The following is a 22,217-nucleotide window of genomic DNA, read 5'->3' on the forward strand; positions in this document are numbered from 1 at the left end:
CCAGAAAAGAGCCGTGTTCTGAATTAAAATTCCTCGATATCGCTTCTTTCCAGACAGGTTCTTCCATGTATCCCAGGATGGCCTCAGATACTTCCTTGCTCTGCACCAAGGAAGACTTGCATTTATACCCTCCTAAGGCCACCTCCCCAGTGCCAAGGGATTAGGGATTTGCCACCAGGCCCCTCCATATCTTTCCCTGTTTACACAACCCTCAGCATCATTCCCAAGTGAGCATGTGAGGTGCTGAGGCTGGAAGCCAGGGCTTTGTGCATGCTGGGCAGGCAGGCGCTGTGCCACTGAACCATGAACTCAGCTCCTGCTGACTTTCCCCTAAGACAGGGTTTCTCTGTGTAGCCCTGGCTGGCCTGGAACTCACAGTGATCCGCCTGTCTCTGCCTCTTGAGTGCTGGGGTTGCAGCTGTGTGCTCCCAACACTTGGCCTCTCTGTCTCTTTTTGAGACAGGGTCTTATATAGCCCAGGTTGGCCTCCAAGTTGTTACATAGCCAAGGATGGCCTTGAACTTCTGCCTCTGCTTCCAGATAAGAGTCCAGCTGGACACACCAACTTGTTGTAGTTGTTCAGCAAGTTGTTTTATAGACATGAAAGGAGCTGTTTGGGGACCTGTCATTATGACTCAGCGATAGAGGGAGAAAAGGATTGCTTTTGGATCTAAAGGACTTTCTTATTTGAAAAAAAAAAAAAAAGACAAATAATCCCAAGGATAGTATGTGTTTACTATCACTGGCCAAACAAACAAACAAACAAACATTTATTAAAGTAGATACAGAACTCAGATTTTAATATTGCTGTACATATTTTGTTTGTGAAATAATGCCTATAATTTTATTAACCAAAAATGTCGACTGGTAACAGATTTGTTTAATGTTCACTCATCAAGCACAGTGTATAATCTTGAGGGGGGAATATGACAAAGGCTTATATACAATGACCGACGTTCTTATCATGCACACTGCTTGAAGGTGCATTTAATTCCTTTTTACATATTCTCAAAGACATTCAAGTGAAGACAGATTCAGACTGGTTGAAAAACTCTTCTGTTGGTTGAGGCCCTTCATTTTATCTTTTTGTGACAAGAAAATTCAAAATTATTAATGTTGAATTTCTCATCATACATTCATTAAAAACACAGTAAAAGCAAACAAACAAACAAACCAACCCACAAGTGTATAAAGGAGGGCTGTAGATCGGTTAGTTTAGCTGTCGTAAGAGTGGCTTATTTCACTGCTGGGGTTATCTGCAAAAGAAGGGAATACAACCAAAGAGCTGGAGACGGTTCTTCCAGCGCTTCAGATCTGGCCAAGAAACAACATGGAGACAAAGACAACAGCTGTGAAGCCACAGACGCTGTTTCTAGTCAGTCACATCCTGATGAGCCTTTTAGGTGTTTTCTTTTTCATAAAGGTAAAAAAATCTGAAAAGAAGACACATTGTGTATACTTTTTCCCCAAAATATAGATTTTTTAAAAAATATATATACATATAATATATAGAGGTTGAAATTATGTAAAACCAATAAAGAAAACACCACTGTCGGGTCTGTGGGTGCAGCATATAGGTTATAAAATGTCCCGCAGCAGTTTGGGGCTTTCCCCTCCCTTTTACCTGTTGCATGATTTATAATCACACCTAAGTATTGTCAAGCCTGGAAAAAGGCACTACTGAAAGCAGGTAGTGCGGAGAGCTTGTATATTTAGAAAGAAAATTATTTAAATAAGTACATGGAAATGTAAAGTGGCACATTTTTTTGCAACTCATTCCAGTGTCAAAGCATAACAACAGCAACAACAAAAACCCGAAATATACAGATATAGCCAGGAACTATTTTAGTGCAAATATGAGAAATAACAGCATAATTTAAAGTTTCTTAAATAAGATGGTCAGGGTCCAGCTTGTCCCACAATGTTTCTCTAGGAACAAAAAAGTAACGGCACCTGGTACAATGTCTTTAATCATAAAAATCCAGAAAAACAAAGATGAAAGTGAAAGCCCACCTACCAAATATTTATTTTAACTTACGAGGGGAATTGAAAGGGAAATTTGTTGAAGATCAAAATATTTTCTTAGATTTGTTGACAAGGGTCAAAAAATAACGAGTTCTTCTGAAGTGGCACACACAATGCTGGTAGAAAGCTGCTGAGATGCCAGAGTCTGGGAAAGCCTGACCCTGCCCTCGGGGCTTCCTCAGAAGGTCTCGTCGTCATTGCAGTTGGTGGCCCAGTGCCCAAACATCTCACAGATCTCACAGTACGGCCGCTCCTCGCTCCGGCTGCCGTGGTGTGTGGAATGGGGAGGGTCTTCTGACATCTGTGCCTGAGTGGGGCAGTCCTCCGTATCGTGGAGATCAAAGCAGTCACAAATGTCACAGAAGAGGCGGGGTTTCTTCTTGGACTGCTTCTCCTGCTCATCACTACAAATGTCAACACAGAAAACCAATAATTTGGTCAGAAGAGACTCAGGAAGTAGTGGTACAGAGAATTTTAAGATACACAGGGACTAATGACCACCTCATGTAGGAGCTTCAAGAACAGACCTTTACAAAATGTGCAGGTTAGGCTGAGCGATGGCTCAGCTGTTAGAACAGTGTATGAAGGCTCACAACCACTTCCAGGACATCTGATGCCCTCTTTTGGCCTCCAAGGGTACTAGACACACTTGTGGTACGCGCGCGCGCGCACACACACACATCAGCAAAATATTCATACACACAAGTGAATCTAATAAAGCGAGCAGGCTGGACCATTGAGCTCTGTCACTCTTGCCATATGTATGGTGGTTTGTCCTGGCAAAGTGGCCTTACAGGGACTGTTCTTTTTAGCTGACAACTGCTGGAAAACCTAACTGTTGACACTTAGCTCTCTTTTGATGGACTGAGCCCTGTCATACCTGTCATAACTGTTCAGATCATCCCCATTGCCGTTCAGTGCAGCTTCAGACATCATCTCCACCTTCATCTTGAGGTCCTGGTTCTTTCTTTGAAGGTCCACTATTACTGAATTGAGAAAATCAATCTGATTTTTTAAAAAGGAAAAAAGAAAAAAGAAGCAGTGAGATATGTAAATGTCTAAGCCACTCACCGATGCAATATCTAGGTGAACTTGGTAAGTACATGCTCACCACAGCTGCAAGTGTGTGTCACAGCCCAACTGTGCCTGCTACAGAGCCTGTGCTTTCCAATCTCACCAAGGAACAGGCAATGCTGAGGGTGCACAATGAACTACAGATAACTGGAATGAGGTCAGAGCTAGCTGCAGGGGCCAAGGAGATTTCTTTCTTCCCTTTTACATCTCTCAGTGTTTGCTACTAAGGAAGTATTTTATACCAAAAAGCACTTTAAACTCATGTCATTGATTTTTGCAGCTGTAAGTGGGCAAATTTCACTTGTCACTCAAACAAATGGTGTCACATTTACATCCCTGATCTGTGGACTGGTGAAATACTACTGATATTTTTCAACAACAACAAAAACAACTTAACTGCCCACAGCCATAATTACACATTTCTGAATACACAGGCATGATTTACTCTTCCTTCTAATACATATATATTTGTGCATGTGTGAGTGAATGCTCGCGAGCATGCGCAGATCTGAAAATACAGTTCAGAGGCAGAGCACTGCTTGGTATCTGTGAGGTCCTGGCTTCATTTCCTGGCTTCATAAATGGATCAACCAATAAATAAGCATTAAAACTGCCTAAATTCTAGAACTGATTCAGTTCTTTTCAGATCTGTAGATTTGAAAAAGTTACATAGAACTTTTTTTTCAGGTCACTTGACTGCTCAGCAATGGGACATCACACCAGAACATCTTCAAGAAAGATACAGGGGCTTAACAGGGAAGGCCAAGTTCTGTTGAGAAGGGATGTGTGCCAACACATACAGGAAGGGCACCTGTTCCAAGAACAGCTGGACAGCAAAGACAACAAAGTGACCATCAGAAAGTAACATGAACACATTGTCTTTTAAGGGTACTCTAAAAACAAAACATTCTTCCCTCTTTGACAAAGTAAAAGGTTTGGGGCCTGAAGAGATGGGTCAGCAGTTAAGAGCACTGTCTGCTTTTCCACAGATCCTGAGCTTAATTTCCAGCAACCACATGGTGGCTCACAACCATCTATACTGGGACCTGATGCCCTCTTCTGGCATGCAGGTGTACATGCAGATAGAGCACTCATCCTTCATTAAATAAATAAATAAATCTTTTTAAAAAAAGGCAAAAGATTTCATTTCTCTACATTGAAAAGTTTCTCTCTCTATCAACACACACACACACACACACACACACACACACACACACACTTTACCTGCTATTTTTTCTTTTCTTTTTTTTAAATAGACTCTTGCTAAGTACTGAGAGCTGGCCTCAAACTCCCTATGTAAACTAGGCATGATGCACACCTTTAATTCCAGCACTCAGGAGGCAGAGGCAGGCTGCTCTCTGTTACTTTGAAGCCAATCTGGTATATATAGTTAGTCCCTGTTTCAAGCAAACAAATAAAACAAAACCCCAAACTCAATTCACTTTGTAGCAGAGGCGCACCTTGAACTTTTATTTATTTATATTATTATTTTTTTAAAGACAGAGGTCTCACACTGTCTCTGGCCTCAAACTCACAGAGATCCTCTTGCCTCTGCCTCTGCCTCTGCCTCCCAAGTGCTGGGATTACATGGATGTGCCACCACACCTGGGTTTCTTGCTTCTTTTATTCTAGATTTATGTGTGTGAGTGTTTTTGTGCCTGTGTGGCTGGTGGAAGTCAGGAGGGGTCACTGGATTCCCTGGGACTGGAGTTAAGGATGGTTGTGGAACACCTTGTGGGTGCTGGGAACTGAACCCAGTCTTCTGTAAGAGCAACTACTCTTACTGAGCACTGAGTTGTGTCTCCAGGATGACTTTCAAGTTGCATCTCCTAAATAATTTTGCTAGGCTCCATTCCAGGGACAAGGAAATGAAACATACAACCACACACACGTGCACACAAATTAAGAAGCATAAAACGAACCATTTGCTGATGGGAAGGAAAGTGTTGGCGGCGGCAGCAGAAACAGATGGGAGCAGAAAGAAAAGGGGGAGAGAAAACAATGTTAGTGCTGTGCTCTGCCTGTGAGGCAAACAGACAAAGCTGGTGCTGGCTCAGTGTGAGCCTGATAGCTACTTAAGGTAACTCCTTGCAGTACTGTTTTTAATATATACCCACAGGCCTACACAGATCACAGCATCCTGTCCACCAAGAGGAAACTGATTACATTATGGTACATCATACAATAGAATACTACACAGCTAAAGAAAGGGTAAGCACAGAATGGTTTATGTCTATGTTACTACTTATGTTAAAAAAAAAGTGTAGAAGGAGGCAGCTATGTTGGTGTACTATACCCGGGATCTAGCAACTGCCAGGCGAAGGAGGAGAAGCACCAAAGTTCAGAACCAATTAGGGCTACTAATAAAACCCTGTCTCAGAAAAAAAAAAAAAAAAGCCAGGCTGTGGTGGTACATTTCTTTAATCCTAGCACTTGGGAGGTAGAGGCAGGTGGATCTCTGTGAGTTCAAGACCAGCTGATCTACAGAGGGAGTTCCAGGACAGCCAAAACTATACATAGAAACCCTGACTCAAACAAAACAAAACAAAACAAAAAACCAAATAAACAAACAAAAACCACAAAAAAAATTAAAGTATTGTAGTGTGTGTGTGTGTGTGTGTGTGTGTACGCATGATTCAGGGCTCTTGCTATGTCACATAGGCTGCTTTCAAACTCCACAGTTCCAAAGAAATGCTAGATCAATAGGTATGTGCTGCCAACATAGCACCTCTAGCTGGACATTTTAAAAAAAATCCCTGTAAAGGTGAGACATGGGTAACCGTGTCAGGAATGGAGGAAACTGAACAGCAGAGACTGCAAGACTCTTTTCTGTATATTTTAATGTTCAACATTACATTCTCAAAATACGTAATGACTGAAAAACAGGAAGACACAAGAAGCAGTAATGAAGGCGCATTACCTGGCTCTCCTGGGCTCTCTCATCCTCTTCTGCCTGAGCATCAGTATTACCTTGTATTTAACACAAGAACAAGAACAATCAGAGGGATCACTAGAAAATATTCAAGCCAGTTCTTTGATGCTGCAGCGCTGGGGTGCCATGAGATGTTCATTTCTTATCTATTTGAAGATGGCTATAAATCCCTGTCTGCTTTTTGGCCATTACTGGGTCTCACAGCTGCTGGCCCTGGACCTTCACGTATCCTCTCTCAAGATGGTCACCAATGTACTCGTGCCTGATTTTTAAAGATGCACTCCAGCATCTTCTACCAAGATGATTTCTGTCCTCCTTTGCCTTGCACTTTGAAACCTCAAGTTGCAGCAGTCATGTACTAACTTGTGTGTTATAACAGCCCCAGAGCATGCCAAGACTCAATACCCAGCACACTGTGACTAGCCTGTGACAAAGTGGTGGGAGAGCTGGGGGCAGCGCAGCTGGGTAGCACATTGGAAGGGCACCTCCATTGGGAAAGGTCCTCTGGAGGAGTCGTGGGACGGGATGGGAAGACAGTGGCTGAGGAGGAGCCCCACGTGTGCACCCTTTTACCTGAGGAGCTGCTGAGCTGCCTCTTGTTCTCCTTGAGTTGAAGCTCCAAGTTCTTGACCTTGAGCTCCAGCTTCACCTTATCAGACTCCAGAGTCTGCACAACTGAGTGCAGAGACTTGGCAGAGGCATTTTCTCCTCTGAGCACTGTGACCTGCAACACAGAGGTTGGGCTCAGGCCAGAAGGAGGGCAGAATGTGGTGGCAGGGCCATCCCCCACAGGACTCTACCTCATCCCTCAGCTTCTCCAGCTCTGCGTCCTTTTCTGTGAGTAAGGCACTGGTGAGACTGATGGATTTCTGCAAAGAGGCTTTCTCTTCATCAGCGTCTTTTATGTACTCGGACTCTCTAAAAGACCGGAGGGTTAAAAGAGTTCCAGAAATCAGCTGAGAGAGTGGTCAGCAAGCAACTGTTTCAGGACAGACTTGAAAGTAACTTTAGTTAACATTGTTTAAAAAAAAAAAAAAAAGAAAGGTGTAACAGGGAAGTAGCATAGGGACTAAGGCTTTTATGCCTGTAAATGTTACTTACTGCGAAAGAGAGAGAGAGAGAGAGAGAGAGAGAGAGAGAGAGAGAAAGGTTTATATGCATAGGCATGCAGAACCTGCATGTCACTGTGTCCATTTGAACTCAAAGAGACAAGTTAATACATTTGGAAGATGTAGATTTTTAAAAAAAAAAATAATTGTTGCATCCCCACAAAAACTATAGCAAAATATATAGTTGAATAGTGTTACTTCTGGAAAGAATAATTACCAAGCAGTGACAATTAAAATACATACATGCAAAGCAATTACACAGATGTCATGCAGAGCAGTTTTATGCTGGAAATATCAGTTGGTTCTCACTAATTTCAGTAACTTTTTAGCAAATTATGAGGTTGTGTTTTTAAGATTGTGTGAGCCAAAACAGTAGCAAAGATAGTATTATTCAAACTGGAAGATAATTGCTTGCTGCTTCTATAATTGAACTGCAGAGAAAGGCTACAGCAGAAGAGGACATGGCTCTTCATGGGCAAAACAGAACATGAGGAGTTTCACAGGAGTGTGGCCCCTATTCTCTGCTGGCTTAATGAGGGAGGGAGAGGCCTTTGGAGAAATGCAGCTGCCCACTGCAGAGCTGGGGTTGAGAGAGGAAAGGGTGAGGGGACACAGGAGGTGAGACACTAAGGTGGCCCTCAGCCCAAAGAAGGGCTGCTGAGGTGTGGGCATGTGTGATGTGTGGGTGTAACTAAAACTGTGCTGTGAGATATAAACATGCGAGGTCACGGAAGTCATGACTTAGTGAGGGACTGTCACAAGTCAGAAGAAACCAAGGAAAAAGCACTACACGATTGCAATGCTATTTCTTAGCTTGGACCCTGGATAAGAAAAACGGCTGCGGTGGAGAACTGCAGAGAACTGGGTGGTGGTGAGTCTGTGGTTTGGGCATGGGTGCTGTGGCTCCGTGGCATGTGCACAGTGGGCAGCTGAGAAGGGAAACAGCTCACTGTGCAACCTTTACAACTCTGCCATAAACCGAAGACAAGTCTTTAGAAGAAAAGATTCTTAGTTTTTAGTAAACAGATCTTGTGTCACCAAATTACTTTAGGGGCAGGGAAAAAGAGAGAGAGAGAGAGAGAACAGTGTCTCAGGCTAGCGCTCAGGCCACACAATCTCAGACCCTCCATCAATGCAGGTGGTCACCAGCAAGAGTTCGTAACCAGCAACCAAGTCACTGCCAATTCTACAAGAAGCAGGTGGAGGAATGCTGAGCAAGTGGCATTTAGTCTGTTTTCAAATCAGTTAGAGGAATAGGAAACGGAGGTCCAAGTTAGAGATGGCAGAAGGTGTGGCTGGTTAGTGAGACCCAAGGTATCCGGCACATGAATCACAAAATTCTCATGGTTTATGATAAACTGAAACTCTATACAAAGATGAAAATAAATGTGTTGTATTTATCTCATTGTGTGGCTTACACTTTTACACTCCAGAATGATGAGTAGTAAGAAAAGAATCTGAGACTTTACAGAAATGTTCTGAATTAATAACTGGGAAGAAAGGAACATCGGTGCTGCTGAAGTCCTGAGTGAGTGCTAGGAAATAGGATGCATCTGAATTAGGGCGGGGCTTCTCAAGTGGGAGGCATGAACAAGCAGTCTTACACTGGGAAAAGTAAGGTTCTGCTGCTATCCAAAGATGGGCTCTTTGCATTTCTCTGAAACATATTTGTTCTATTATAAAAATGAATCCTGGCACTTCACTTTCAACTGACACTCAGTTTGAAAACATAATTTTAAAGGTTTGAACTAAAAATTAGCATGACTAGAGTTTGCTGAAGATATATGTGGATTCCCCTATGCCCAAAGACCTAATCAACTAAGATCCCATGGCACTTAGTACTGAGGATGGACCCAGTAGCTGGCAGAGGGCCACCAACTTGTACACACAATCCCAAGCCACATGATTTGCTAAGAAGATGGAGGCAGGATGTTGCCTAAACAAATCATCCAAAGGACACATGCTGAAGAAAGAGATGGCTCAGTGGTGAAGTCACTGCCACCAAGCCTGATGACTGGAGTTTGATCTTGAGAGTCCATGTAGTGTAAGAATCCCCCTCACCCACACCCATCCACACACACACACACACACACACTAAATGTTAAAGAAGAAAAAGAAAAGAAAAAAGAAAGAGAAAGAGGAAGAAAGAAAGCAGGAGGTCTACCAGATGAAAGGGCACACAGGCTTGGCAGTTCATCTTTGTGACAGATCTTCAGTTATGGCTTTTTAGGCGATTTCTATGCCCTAATTCCTCTGTTCAAACCAAGAGGGGCTGAATTAAAACATTTATGCCAACATTACTGATGTAGGAGAATCAAACTGTTAGTTTAGACCATGTTGGCTAGAATACTAACAATACCAAGAAGGGAGGATAAAACAGTATGAAAGAAGGCATCAGGGCCAGAAACTCTTGTCCCATCCCCCAAGGGAATGTGTCATTCAGATTCTTTTCTTACTACTTACATAAGAAATAAAGTCCAGTAATGAAGCAAATACCTTAAAGTGTTACTGGGAAAGCTTTAAAATGCAAGATAATAAGAACCAAATATTAGAAACATGAAGAAAAATGCAAATACAGTAAGGAAAACTAAATTTGCACCCAAGTTCTTTGCTGTATATAGATATCAAAAAGAAGCATTTGTGTGTGTGTGTGTGTGTGTGTGTGTGTGTGTGTGTGTACACTGCTGAGCATATTTTACAAAACAAAAGCAAGACACAGAGGGACAAAGGCAGCCAAAAATATATACAACAATTTGGTTTACTAAAAATATATGAGATTTATTTATTATAACGTGGATAGACTTTCTTTAGTCTTACCATGAAAGACACACAGATATAGCAAAGGAAGCAAGAGTAGGAAAGGGAAAAGAGAGGGATGAGATGAGCATTGGTAAGTAGCGCAAGCTCGGAGACAGTCAGACAGTTACAACCCACAGTGAGCTGAACAAGCTGGGGCAGCACAGGCCGCTTCACAAGTGGAGGCAGGACTTGCATTCCTCAAGGGCTGACATTCTGTAGCACCAGAATGGACGTAGACCCCCACAAACCCATGTCTAAAACTGTGGCTTTGCTGGTCCTTCTTTGACATTAAAAGGCCCAGAGTAAAAAGGGAGTCAAGCTAGTTCTCCAGTGTGCACCAGCCTGGGCAGCTATGGAGGAACACACCTCCAGTTCCAGCAGTTAGACAACTGCTTTTTCCCCCACTTTTGTTTTTGTTTTGGTTTAAAGCAGGGTCTCACTATGTAACCCTGACTGGCCTGAAACTCACTGTGTAAACCAGGCTGGCCTTGAACTCAGAAAGATCCTCCTCCCTCTGCCTCCTTAAAGGTGAGAGCCAACACACTGCCTGGAACCTGTTCTTAAAAGATGTATGCCCAACTGTCATCCAGTGTTTCAAATGATTAGTTTTCAATTCCGAGAAAACCTTCAGTACATAATGCCTGCAACATAATGTTTATAGATACCAAAACCCCAAATCAAATGCTACTGATTTCTTTACAATAATCTCATGTAGCCAGATTAGCCTTAAACTTGTGTGTAGCTGAGGATGACCTTGAACGTTCTTCCATGACTCCTACCTCTACCTTCCAAGTGCTGGGATTGCAGGTATGTTCTATTATGCTTAGTTTATAATTTATTTTTAAAGTCATTTTGTTTACTTATTTACTTACTTATTTGTTTATTTATTTTTTGTGTACGTGTGGAAGGTGTGCATGCCATGGCACATGTTATGGAGGTCAGAAAAAAAATTGCTTGAATCAGTTCTTTCCTTCTATACCTGAGGATTGAACTCAGGCATCAGGCTTGGTGGCAAGTGCTCTTACCCACTGAGCCATCTCAGCAGCCCTTAGTTTACACTCAGAAAGGGCAGCTTTAAGATCGTCAGGTCCCATGGAAGGCTATTCCTGGATGGGGAGGAGGAGTTGGGGGGTGCTGTATAGAACCCAGGACCTTACAAAAGCTAGGTAGGTTCTTAACAACCACCTAGCTTGCAGGGAAGCATAGACTTACCCCAGGCATAATTGCTTGACTTAAAAAGCAAAGGCCATGGGATGTATGAGCATCAGACTTTGAGGTATTCATTTCTTAATTTTTTTCATGTTTTTTTTTTTTTTTTTTTTTTTTTTTGAGACAGGGTTTTTCTGTGTAGCCTTGGCTGTCCTGGACCAGGCTGGCCTTGAACTCACAGTGATTCATCTGCCTCTGCTTCTGGAGTGCTGGGATTATAGGCGTGGACACCATGCCCAGCTTTTATTTTAGTTTTTTAAAGCAGAATTTTGCTATATAGCACAGGTTGGATTCAAATCTATGATCCTCCAGTGTCACCCTCCTGAGTGATAGAATTACAGGCATATTCTATCCTGACTTAGCCTAAATATTTGAACTTCAATGGACCACATTTATCTCTACTCAAAAGTACTTGGAAAGTTAATATTATAGAGGGATAATAAATAACAGAAATAAAATAGTATTACTTATTATTGAAAAAATCAAACTCTCCCATAATTAAAGTCAGTACTTATATGTAAAGTGACTGCTGTATATGCAATCGTAATACTGTTCATTACTAAAACCAGGAAGTAACATCAGTATGAGGCAATCTGATTTTAGAGCTCTTCCAAGCAAATGTAATTGGAAATGGCTTAAAATTGTAAACATCCGAGATTTGCACAAATGGATCATCATAGCTTGTCAGTTGTGAGCACTAAAATACCACAATGCCATTTTCTGAATACAGGAGGCTGACTGTGTTCCACAAACTAGCCCACTCCACATTCTGAAGCTTTCCTTGTTAAGCACATATCAATAAACACATAGAGAGCCTACCTCTTTTTCATTTCTAACAACTGATTATTGAGCACAGATCTTTCTTCTTCCAGCTGAAAAACAAAAACAAAAAGAATTCAGTTGCCAGCAGTCCACAGAGAGTCCACTGCTGCTTTACACAGCCTGCATCAGGGTGGCACATGCTGCTGCCTTTCTCTCAGGCAGTGAATCTGGCTAGAAGCCACTGCCAAGATGGTAACTATCTCTTGAAAATCTACTTATGATCAGATCACTCGCCCCTTTCTTGATAAGCCTGGGAATAAGAAAAATGAAGTCATAGCACTTTGAACAATTATAGCAATTTTGTTTGTTTTTTGTTTTTGTTGAGACAAGGGCCTATCATGTAATCTTTGCTAGACTAGAACTCACTATACAGACCACACATCCTTCTACCTCTCAAATGTTAGGATCAAAGGTATACTCCACCACATCCATCTCAGGTAGTTCAAGCTGACCTAGACTTTGCTAGTTGGCCACTAGTGGTTTTGAACTCTTTGACCTCCAGCTTCCACCTCCAGAGTTCTGGGATACAGGTCAAGGTTACCACACCCATCCCTACACAGTATATGTCAAGCTTTCAATAAATGTTTGTTCACTGAATGACACCTCCAATATTAGCATCCTGACTACTTTATTTAGATCCCAGAGGTCAGTGTCAGGAACTTGCAGAAGCCAAGACTGAGGCTACCTGTTCTCTGCAGAGCTCTTATGATTTATCTACTGATTCAGCACACACCCAGCAAAGATACTTTCCTGTCATCCTCAAAACAGAGGCTACAGAAGAAATCCCTGCAGTTTTTCATTTTAGTATAAAATCCTGTTATTAATATTCCATAAAAGATCACAAACAAGAGCCGGTTTGTATGTTAGCAGGTAAAGATAACTTGCAGCTTTTATACAGAAGAAAGGTACTTTGACCAGATTTGTTTGTTTGTTTGTTTGTTTATTTTGAGACAGGGTTTTCTGTGTAGTTCCGGTACCTTTGGTTGCTATTTGCACGTACTTCATCTTTTATTTCTTTCTTTCAACTGCTTTGTGTCTTTGTAAACTTTGTCTTTTGTAGATAGCACATAGTTAGATCATACTTTAAAACTTTTTGAAAAACTACTTCTATCCTTTAGTTCGAGTATTTTAAGCCATTTATATTTATTGTGATGACAGATAAGGTTCTGTATTGCATTGATTCCATTTTATATGGCCTAGCAGTAATGCCAAAAACTATAGGAAATTTTCAGATTAAGTAGTGACTAATTATTTAAAGGAATCTTTTTGATAAAGAAAATCTATTTTATTTTTTCAGATAAGATCTTTCTATTAAGCCTAGGCTTATTTAAATACACAATTCTTTTGTCTTGGCCTCTCAGATGCTAAGATTATAGACACATGCCACTACATACGGTATAGTGATTGAAGAATCAGCTACATGACTTACATATTTACTCATCCACATGCACTGGTGTGATAGCACACACCTTTAATCCCAAGACACTCAGAAGGCAGAGGAAGGTGGGTCACTGTGATTTTTAAGCAATCCTGGCCTACATAGTGAGTACCCGGCCAGCCAAGGCTACATAGTGAGATCAAAACAAAATACTTACCGATTTATGTAAATTAGACCTCAAAAAGATGACTTAAAAAGCAAGAAAGCAAGTTTGAGTAATCTGTAAAATCTTACCTTCATTTTCTTAGCAATGTAATTTTTGTAGAAAATAATAAAAGTGTGTCTGCATTTCCCCGTTTGCAAATGCTGATATACATATAGATAACAGTAAGGAAAGACAACTAAACCATTACAATGTTTTTTCAATGAAAGAGGAACAATTTTTAAATTTCATTTATCTGTTTTGGTTCATGTTGCAAATAGAGAGGCAGAGTGATTGCTGGGGCTGTTGAGATAGTCACGACATGCAGGCCAGACTGGCATCAAACTAGCGATCTTTCTGCGTCAGCCTCCTCAGCGCTGAATCACAGCCATGGACCACCACACACAGCTACATGTATGATATATTTCACTTTAAAATAACATTTCAATTTTTAAGGAATAATAGTGTTTATTTTTCTTCAGATAAAAAATTTTTATAGGCTAAGCATGCTGATACTTGCTGTAGTCCCAGTTATTGAGGAAGTTGAGGCAGAAGGATCATTTGATCCCAGTTCTAAAGTAGCCTGGGTAATATAGTAAACCAGTTCTAAAATAAAAACAAAAACAAAAAATGGGAAGAAAAATAAGAATTTATAAATTGTTTTAAAATAATACTCAGGACATTAGGAATGGTGGCATACACTTATAACCCCAGCACTTACTGAGTGGGCAGGGGAATGAGGATTAAGAACTTGAGTCCAGTTTATATCAAAAGACCCTGTCTCAAAAAAAAAAAAAAAAATCAAAAGCCAACCCAAATCTAACAATTTAGGGTATCCAAACATATTAGTCTATGCCTATAATCTCCAAACTCAGGAGATTGAGGCAGGCAAATAAGGAGTTTGAGATCAGTCTGAGATACATAGCAAGATCCATATCTCAAAACAAACAAACAAACAAACAAATAAAAAAACTACTCAGGAAAAGTTGTAGAAGATGTATAGAACATTGCTGAAAAAAGAGCAGCCAAGAACTCATCACTAATGACATTTGAATCAGGAACACTGCACTGGTGGTCCCTCACCCCTGCCTAGGCTTGACATTTTCATAATTAAAGCTTAAAAGTAAAATACAGATAACTGGAAGAAATTTTGGAAGGTTAATATTAAGAGGAAAAATGTCCATAAAGGCTGTGTGCAAATATTCACAGTTGGGGATATTAAACCAGAAAAGTATCCGAGAGCTCACACCAAAAAGAAAAGGTGGCTAGAGGTGGCTGAGCAGTTAAATGCACTGGCTGCTCTTGAAGTGAACCAGGCTTCAGTCCCCAGCACACACATGATGGCTCCCAACTGCCTGTAACTCCAGTTCCTCTGGCCTCCATGGGCACTGCACTGCCTTCACATGTTGCACAGACATACACCCTCAGGCAAAATACCATACACATAAAATAAAAAGATGGACATCTTTAAAAATAAACAAGCTAGCAAGTGGGAAAGGAAAAACAAATGAAAAAAAAAAAAAGGGGGGGGGGCTATGTACCCTGCTGACTTCCAACCCATCGTTTAAGCCAAGATCGACTAGAGTGGGTGAAGTGACGGCCACAAACAAACAGCAACTCTGCTTTCAAAGGCTCAGTGAAGCACTTGAGTAACAAGAGGCGTGGCAATTCCACTTTACTTCCTGCTGCAATATGAAACAGGGCAGTCGCACAGTGGGTGCTCAGGAGCTCCAGAGTGAATGAATGTGTCCGAATGCTGTGCTCTCTGTGAGTATGATAGTAGCACACTTGGAAGCCAGCTTTGCACAGGATGAACTCCCCTGCTGAAAACCTAAGCTGAATCTGTTTGCACAGTGCTGCTAGTGAGGTAGTTCATTTGGGCTATTTCAGTCTCTTCTCCTAGCGAGTGTTCTGAGGTCCAAAATAGCAACTCTACCTTTGCATCACAAAATACATTCTCTGTGTCTGAGGATTTCTTGTCTCGCCTCCTACACACAGACAGACAGACTTCTGCTCTTAGAAGAACAGATGGAAATGAAAAAAGGAAGGGAAGGATGCAGTAGGTATTTCTGTGACACAGGGCTTTCAGAGACAAAAGGAGGGTGGTAGAGAGGGAATGTGCTGTGGCGGGAAAGAACTGTGTACCAGCTTCTAGGAGAAGGATCTGGACACAGCTCCTTCAAGGACTGCCAAAATGACAGCCACTTCCGCAAGGCCACACCATCTCCTAAGAGGTATCATATCCAGTGACTGGCCAATAGAGAATTCAAAGACTGTGGGTTCAGTGGGTAAAGACCCTTGCTGCCAAGGTATAAACTAAGTGCTATACCCTGCACACACTGTCTTAATCCTTAGTCCTGGCTCCCAGGTGCTGAAGACAGCTACTTTCCCCTCAGTCCCTAGCATCTCTGTGCCATATTCTCTATCCAGGTACAAACACGCCTTTTAGCACACAAACAAAGTGTAAAAGAACTATTCCCTTCAGCCCAATGCCTTAGCATTCACAGCCTAGACATTTGGAACCAGGAACCAGGACCAGGGAACGGCTCTCTAAAACTTCTTTCAAAAGCTAGAGCTGAACAGGATACTTGATAAATCTAGAGCAGTGGTTCTCAACCTTCCTAATGCTGTGACCTTTTAATACACTTCCTCATGTTGTGGTGACCCCAACCATAAAATTATTTTCATTGCTACTTCATAACTGATTTTGCTACTGTTATGAATTGCAAAGTAAATATCTAATTTGTGTAACCCCATGAAAGGGTCATTTGGACTCCTCCTGGGTAGTAACCCACAGAGAACCATTGGTCTAGAGGCAGCTCTCAAGCAAGAAACTTAAATCATGTCAGTTCAGGGAAGCCCGTGAGTAACCCCACAGGACACTAGTCTATTTCCTATTGTAATGACTGACAAGTGAAAGACTCCCTGAGCAAAGCGGGGCTGTCGGCCTCAGGGACCATGCTGTACATAACGTTACTATTTTCTTACAGAAGGATTAATTTCATTGTGTTTTTAATTAAAGACACTCTTTAAAGAGATTTAACAATGCTGTATAGAAACAAAATCAAAAAGAGGAAAATATCTCTCATTGCTGTCTCTCAGAGACTCAAAACAGCATCAGCTAACTGTGCCTGGTAGTTTTTATTTTAGTTACTGTGTGTGAGCACTCAGGCACATGTGTCTTGAGGTCAGAGGACAACTTCTGGGATTTGGTTTTCACCTTCCACTGTACTGAGGCAGGCAGGGCCTCTCTGGTTTCTGCTGCTACACTCTGCACTGTGTGCTCCAGGTCAGCTGCCAGCAAGCTTCTGGGCAACTAATTGTCTTGTCTCTGCCTCCCAACCTGCCTTATGAGTGCTGGGGAGTACAGATCCACACCATCTCATTCGACTTTCGCTTATCTGTTTACTGCTGTTCCTCAGGCAGCCTAGCCAGGGGGCCACTATGTCAACCAGGCTGTCCCTGAATTCATAGGGATGGACCTGCCTCCCATGGACTGTAGGCACGGGGCCATGTTTTCACACAAGTGCTGGAGCTCCAACTCCAGTTGTGAGACACGCATGTGTGTGTGCAGGTGCGCTTAACCCTTTTACCAGGTGACCCAGCTCTCTGGTTGTTTTAGGGTTTTTGTTTTAATAATTTTAGTAGGAATTTGCTTTTCTGCTTAGCCTCTGAAAACTTCTTTCTAAATTCTGAGTTTCAATACTAACTTTTATTATATTATGTATGATGATATGTATGGCGCTTATCAGCACTCACACACATGCATATCGACATTTAATTTAAAAAATTTTAAAAAAATACAACACTAACAAAATATTAAATCAGTTTGGACTTGCTTGGATTAGGACGGAATTTCTAACATTTCTGATATGGCCCTAAACACATTTCTGGAATTTTGTATTACATATTTGTGTGAAGCACTTTTCTGAGCTTTGACGGTTATAAAAAGGTCTCACTATGTAACTCTGGCTGGCCTGGAACTTACTATGTTTTTGTTTGTTGTTTGTTTTTGTTTTTCAAGACAGGGTATTTCTGTGTAGTCTTGACTGTCCTGGAACTCACAGAGATCCCACCTGTTTCTGCCTCCTGAGTGCTTGGACTAAAGGCATGCACCACTACTGCCCGGCAAAACCACTACATAAAGAACAGGCTAGCCTCAAACTCAAGAGATCCATCTGCTTCTAATTTCCAAGTGTGTTGGTATAATTTCTTGTGGAATTTACCCTTGTTCATTTAAATGCTTATTTCTCTACCCCATTATCTGGTTTCAATCCAGACATTGCATTGTGATGCTTATTCTAAGCATCATCTGTCTCAAGGTTGTGTAAACATGCCACCATTTATTCTCTGTATTGTCAATAAAACTATCAGCCCCAATACTAAGCAATGGAGAGAATAGGGTGCTACATCCTGGTCCAAAGGGGAGGAGAAGGAAGTGAGTAGCAGGAGGAGAGCAGAGATGGGGAGGAGAGGACTTAGAACCATGTGGAGAGATGAACTGGACCTAGGGTATGACTAAAAGCAAGTATAACGGGTAAAATCTGTATGGTAGTAAACTATGTGGGCTTGGAGGTTTAGGATGGAGTAACTATTGCCCAGCATTGTGCTCTAGGTTAACTAAATACATCTAGTCTCTTTGTGGTGATTTGGGTATACAGCTGGTTTAGGAATAACTGCTGATAAACTAAAAGATTAATCAATAATAAATATTAATAATTCAATAACAAATGGCACCCAACTAATCTAAGTATCCACAACCTTTAAATCATACTTTATCATAATTTGGTGGGGGGAATAAGCTCCCAGCGATACAACCCAAACTTAAAACCTAAAAACTCCCAGGTCAATTACTGTCTCTTTACGAAAGAAAGACTAAGAGGCCCAGGAGCAAAAGATACCCTACTGTGGGCAGACCTGAGACTTAACATAACAAAACTGGCTTAGGCTACAGCTACAGTCTAGCTGGAGGGGTACACAAGCATGGCTCCTTATACTGTGGCTGACTCAGCTCAGCAGCCATGGCTGGAAAGAAAGGAACTGGAGGCAGACAGAGCTTGGCCTAAAACTGGACCTAAAATAAAAAATGCCATAGCAGAAGGTGTTTTAATCCTTTTTGGCTTTGTTTTGGTTGTCATAGTCATGAATCTGGTTGCAATATGTTTAATAGTGATGGCTCTTCTCCATGTCTTCTCCAAGAAAGTTCAAGGAGAAAATAGGGAAAAAGTCAAGGAATGGACAACTAAGTTACAGACAACAGAAAGGGTACTCTTCCTAATAAAAATTTTAATAGCAGCTAAAATTCAAAGCTCTCTGGCTGCAAGATACTTGTCAGTTCTTTCTGGTAAGGGTCCGCCAATTCACTGTAACAACTAAATTCCAAAAAATAACCATCTGGGCTTTGCTTGTTGACACAACTGACCCAAAACTTAAAATTTTTCTTGTTCTCTTTGTTTGATTTTCATTTAAAGGCTCTGAGTTACAACGATATTGATTTGAGAAAAAATATTTGAACGAGTTGGTGAAGGCACATGCCTTTAATCCCAACACAAAGCAAAAAGAAACAGGCAAGTCTCTGAGTTCCGGATCAGCCTAATTTACATAATAAAAGCCAGGATGGCAACTCCTGCTGTTTAGTCACTTCAGAGATAGTCTAAAATTCAAAATGACAAAATTTTCCTTAAGGTTATCATGTAAATTGGATTCACATCAATTTTAGGTTTATGTAAAGAGAGATGATGTCACACTGTTCTGGAAGCTGGCTTATTCTTTTGAACGTGAGACATTTTCGCGGGGGACAAATGTTGGTCATGCCTGATGGAAAAAAGACACAGGAGGCTTACAGATGGCAAAGTACACGCCAGCCTAGTTAAGTCCAAAAACTAAAAAATTATAATTCATATGTTTAAAAGGCGAAAGTGTCCATCCCATATAAAAAAGAGGGCAAGCCAAAGATAGCCAAAACAAATGTAAAAACCCAGGTACAAAATGCCTAGGGTATGCTTAAATGCTAAAGGTAAAAGGGAGTTTATATAAAGTTTGGCTATAAAGGCATAAGTGCCCATTCTATATGAAAAAGGGGATAGGACAAAAATAGCTACAACATAAATAAAAACCTAGGACTAAACCTCTAAACAGGTACAAGATGCCTAGCATATGCTTAAACTCTAAATTTAAAAGGAGTTTATATAAAGTTTACTTAAAACATGCCTTTTCTATTGTTCAAGGCAACTAGCTTATCTCTCTAATGGGAGGCCTTCTCTCAGGAGATAGGTAGCAGCTTGGCCTAATACAACAGACACCTAAGAGCCCCCCAAAAAGATATTTTGATATATACAACCTTGTTTTGATTTCAACATGATAATGATTGTATGTTCAATAATAATGGTAACTTATATTGCTGATCCCTTATATGGGAACAACTCTGAAACTTGACTGTGATATAAAATATATCTACAGCCAGAACTTCAACAATACATGGCCAATAAATCCTAGGCTACAATATCCTCAAAATTTATTATGTCACTCTTTTAATTGGCATAGATAAAATTGGTTTACAGTTTGGTTTCATCCTGCACATCTCATACATTTATAATTTTAGGACTGTACAATGCTTGTGAGAAATTATATGTTTGCAGAACAAAAGGACTGGACACCAGAGACCTGGTGATCAAACCTGACAATCATCTTCCTTCCAACATGCTAAGTCATTGACACATCTGCTCCAGCATCTTGCATGTTCCAGCATTCTGCTTGTTCCTGCTTCAACTGCTCAATTGCTGTCTCTCATCAAAGCCTGCTCCCAAGAGAGCTTTGAATAAAGCTACTAATTTCAATTGGTCCAGCATTTTAGACTGTTCCAAACAGCACTTCTATTAAGCCTGAAATTTCTCAACATTCAAGGACTGGACCACAAATGATATTGCTTAATTAACCATTTTTCCCCCAATTTTCTTTGGGCCCCCTAACAAAATTTCTGCATGTCCAAAATGTCAGCTAGAAGAAATCCATGAGAACGGTATCCAATTTTCCTTAAGGGGGGTTCGGTAGGTTTTTGGTTGTTTTCTATGGCTATGAATGTTTATTGTCATTGGAAGATGTTTTTAAATTATTAATGGTCTTATTCAGAGAGAAAACAAGATTAGACTCAGGGATTCCTCTCTTTTTTCTTTTTCCTTTTTCTTTTCTCTATCTTTCTTAGATAAGTAAAGGGGTTAAAAAGAAAGAGGGGAATACAGGGACATCTTATAGGAATAATAAGATAAAAGGTAGATTATTGAATCTACTCAACTTAAGGTTTTATTTGTTATTCTCAAATAAGGTTAATTTTAATTTTGTTATAGGATTTTGTATATTGATGCAAAAATAAGTCGACTTTAATACACTGGTAAATTTTAGTATATTGATACAAATTCAAAGTTACTTCCTATACTTTTAAACTGCTATTACCAACTGTTTAGGGTATTAGGTAATACAAGTTAATTGCTAATTAAACAACTTGTAGTCATGTCACACACTAGTCTAATTTATCATAGGAGTATACATCCTAGAGTTTAACAGATAGATATGATTTTGTTGACAGATTGATTACATAAAGATAGGTAAGTTTTCAAAAACTTCAGAGAACTACAGAATATGGCATTTAAAAATGTCTTTATTATTTTAAAGATTCTTTGACAATGAGATAGATCATCTCCTGGCAGCACCCTGCCTACCTCAAAGATGATGATGAGCATCAAAGAACCTCCATATGGAGATGGCTTCTAATGTGGCAAATAAACCAGCCGGGTAAAAAGAAAATGCCCTTGTTTCACAACAGACAGAATTCTGCCAAAAATGGGCAAGCTTAAATGCAGGACAAGGTGACCGCCCGAACTCTGCCAAGACAGTTACGGTAAGCAAGTCCTAAACAGCTCCTGCTTCATATTATGTCTGTCAAATATTCTGAGCCAGAAGGCTGAAGATGATGCTCCAATGTTATAGAAAGTTTTGGGTGACTGTTCAGGCAGCAAACTGTCTCTGTCAATTTTTTCTTTCAAGCTGCTAACATGCATTTCCTATTTACTCTAATAACTAATTTTATTCCTTATCAAGTCTCTGACGAGGTTGAAGACCAAACAGTTACAGCTCCACAATTAAGCTTAAGTTGTTTAGAATTTAAGAAAATGTTTTCATTTAGGTAATACCAGTAAGGATAAAAGATAATTTAGGTATAGAACTCTAAACTTGTCAAGATAGGAGAGATAATCAAATACTTTCTCCTAAGTTGCCAAATGCATGTAAACTGAACATTGCACATGTAAATCTTACCTAATAGTTTTCATAATTTTTATTATTATTGTATTGAAAGAAAAGGAGCCTTTTACTGGACTTAAAGGGAGAACTGTTGGTATAATATTCTTGTGGAATGTATCCTTGTTCATTTAAATGCTTATTTCTCTACCCCATTATCTGGTTTCAATCCAGACATTGCATTGTGATGCTTATTCTAAGCATCATCTGTCCCAAGGTTGTATGAATTTGCCACCATTTGTTCTCTGTATTGTCAATAAAACAATCAGCCCCGATACTAAGTAATGGATAGAATAGGGTGCTACATCCTGGTCCAAAGGGGAGGAGAAGGAAGCAAGTAGCAGGAGGAGAGCAGAGATGGGGAGGAGAGGACTT

At 40.6% G+C, this 22,217-nt stretch overlaps 1 protein-coding gene across 4 annotated transcripts in view; it reads right to left on the bottom strand.

Moving 5' to 3' along the window:
- Positions 1 to 714: 714 nt before the first annotated feature.
- The window catches only part of Clip1 (CAP-Gly domain containing linker protein 1), a 117,001-nt gene continuing 95,498 nt past the window's right edge, over positions 715 to 22,217 (bottom strand). For all 4 annotated transcript variants that reach the window (XM_055605743.1, XM_055605741.1, XM_055605740.1 and 1 more), the window contains 6 exons: positions 11,968 to 12,020; positions 6,832 to 6,949; positions 6,605 to 6,755; positions 6,020 to 6,069; positions 2,906 to 3,030; positions 715 to 2,429 (listed from right to left, as the gene is read on the bottom strand). In XM_055605743.1, the coding sequence (XP_055461718.1) occupies positions 2,204 to 2,429; positions 2,906 to 3,030; positions 6,020 to 6,069; positions 6,605 to 6,755; positions 6,832 to 6,949; positions 11,968 to 12,020 (723 nt within the window). In that variant the 3' untranslated portion in view covers positions 715 to 2,203. The remainder of the gene's footprint in view (positions 2,430 to 2,905; positions 3,031 to 6,019; positions 6,070 to 6,604; positions 6,756 to 6,831; positions 6,950 to 11,967; positions 12,021 to 22,217) is intronic.

Source organism: Psammomys obesus, unplaced genomic scaffold (assembly GCF_907164565.1).
Source record: "Psammomys obesus unplaced genomic scaffold, mPsaObe1.curated_primary_1811, whole genome shotgun sequence".
NCBI lineage: Eukaryota > Metazoa > Chordata > Mammalia > Rodentia > Muridae > Psammomys > Psammomys obesus.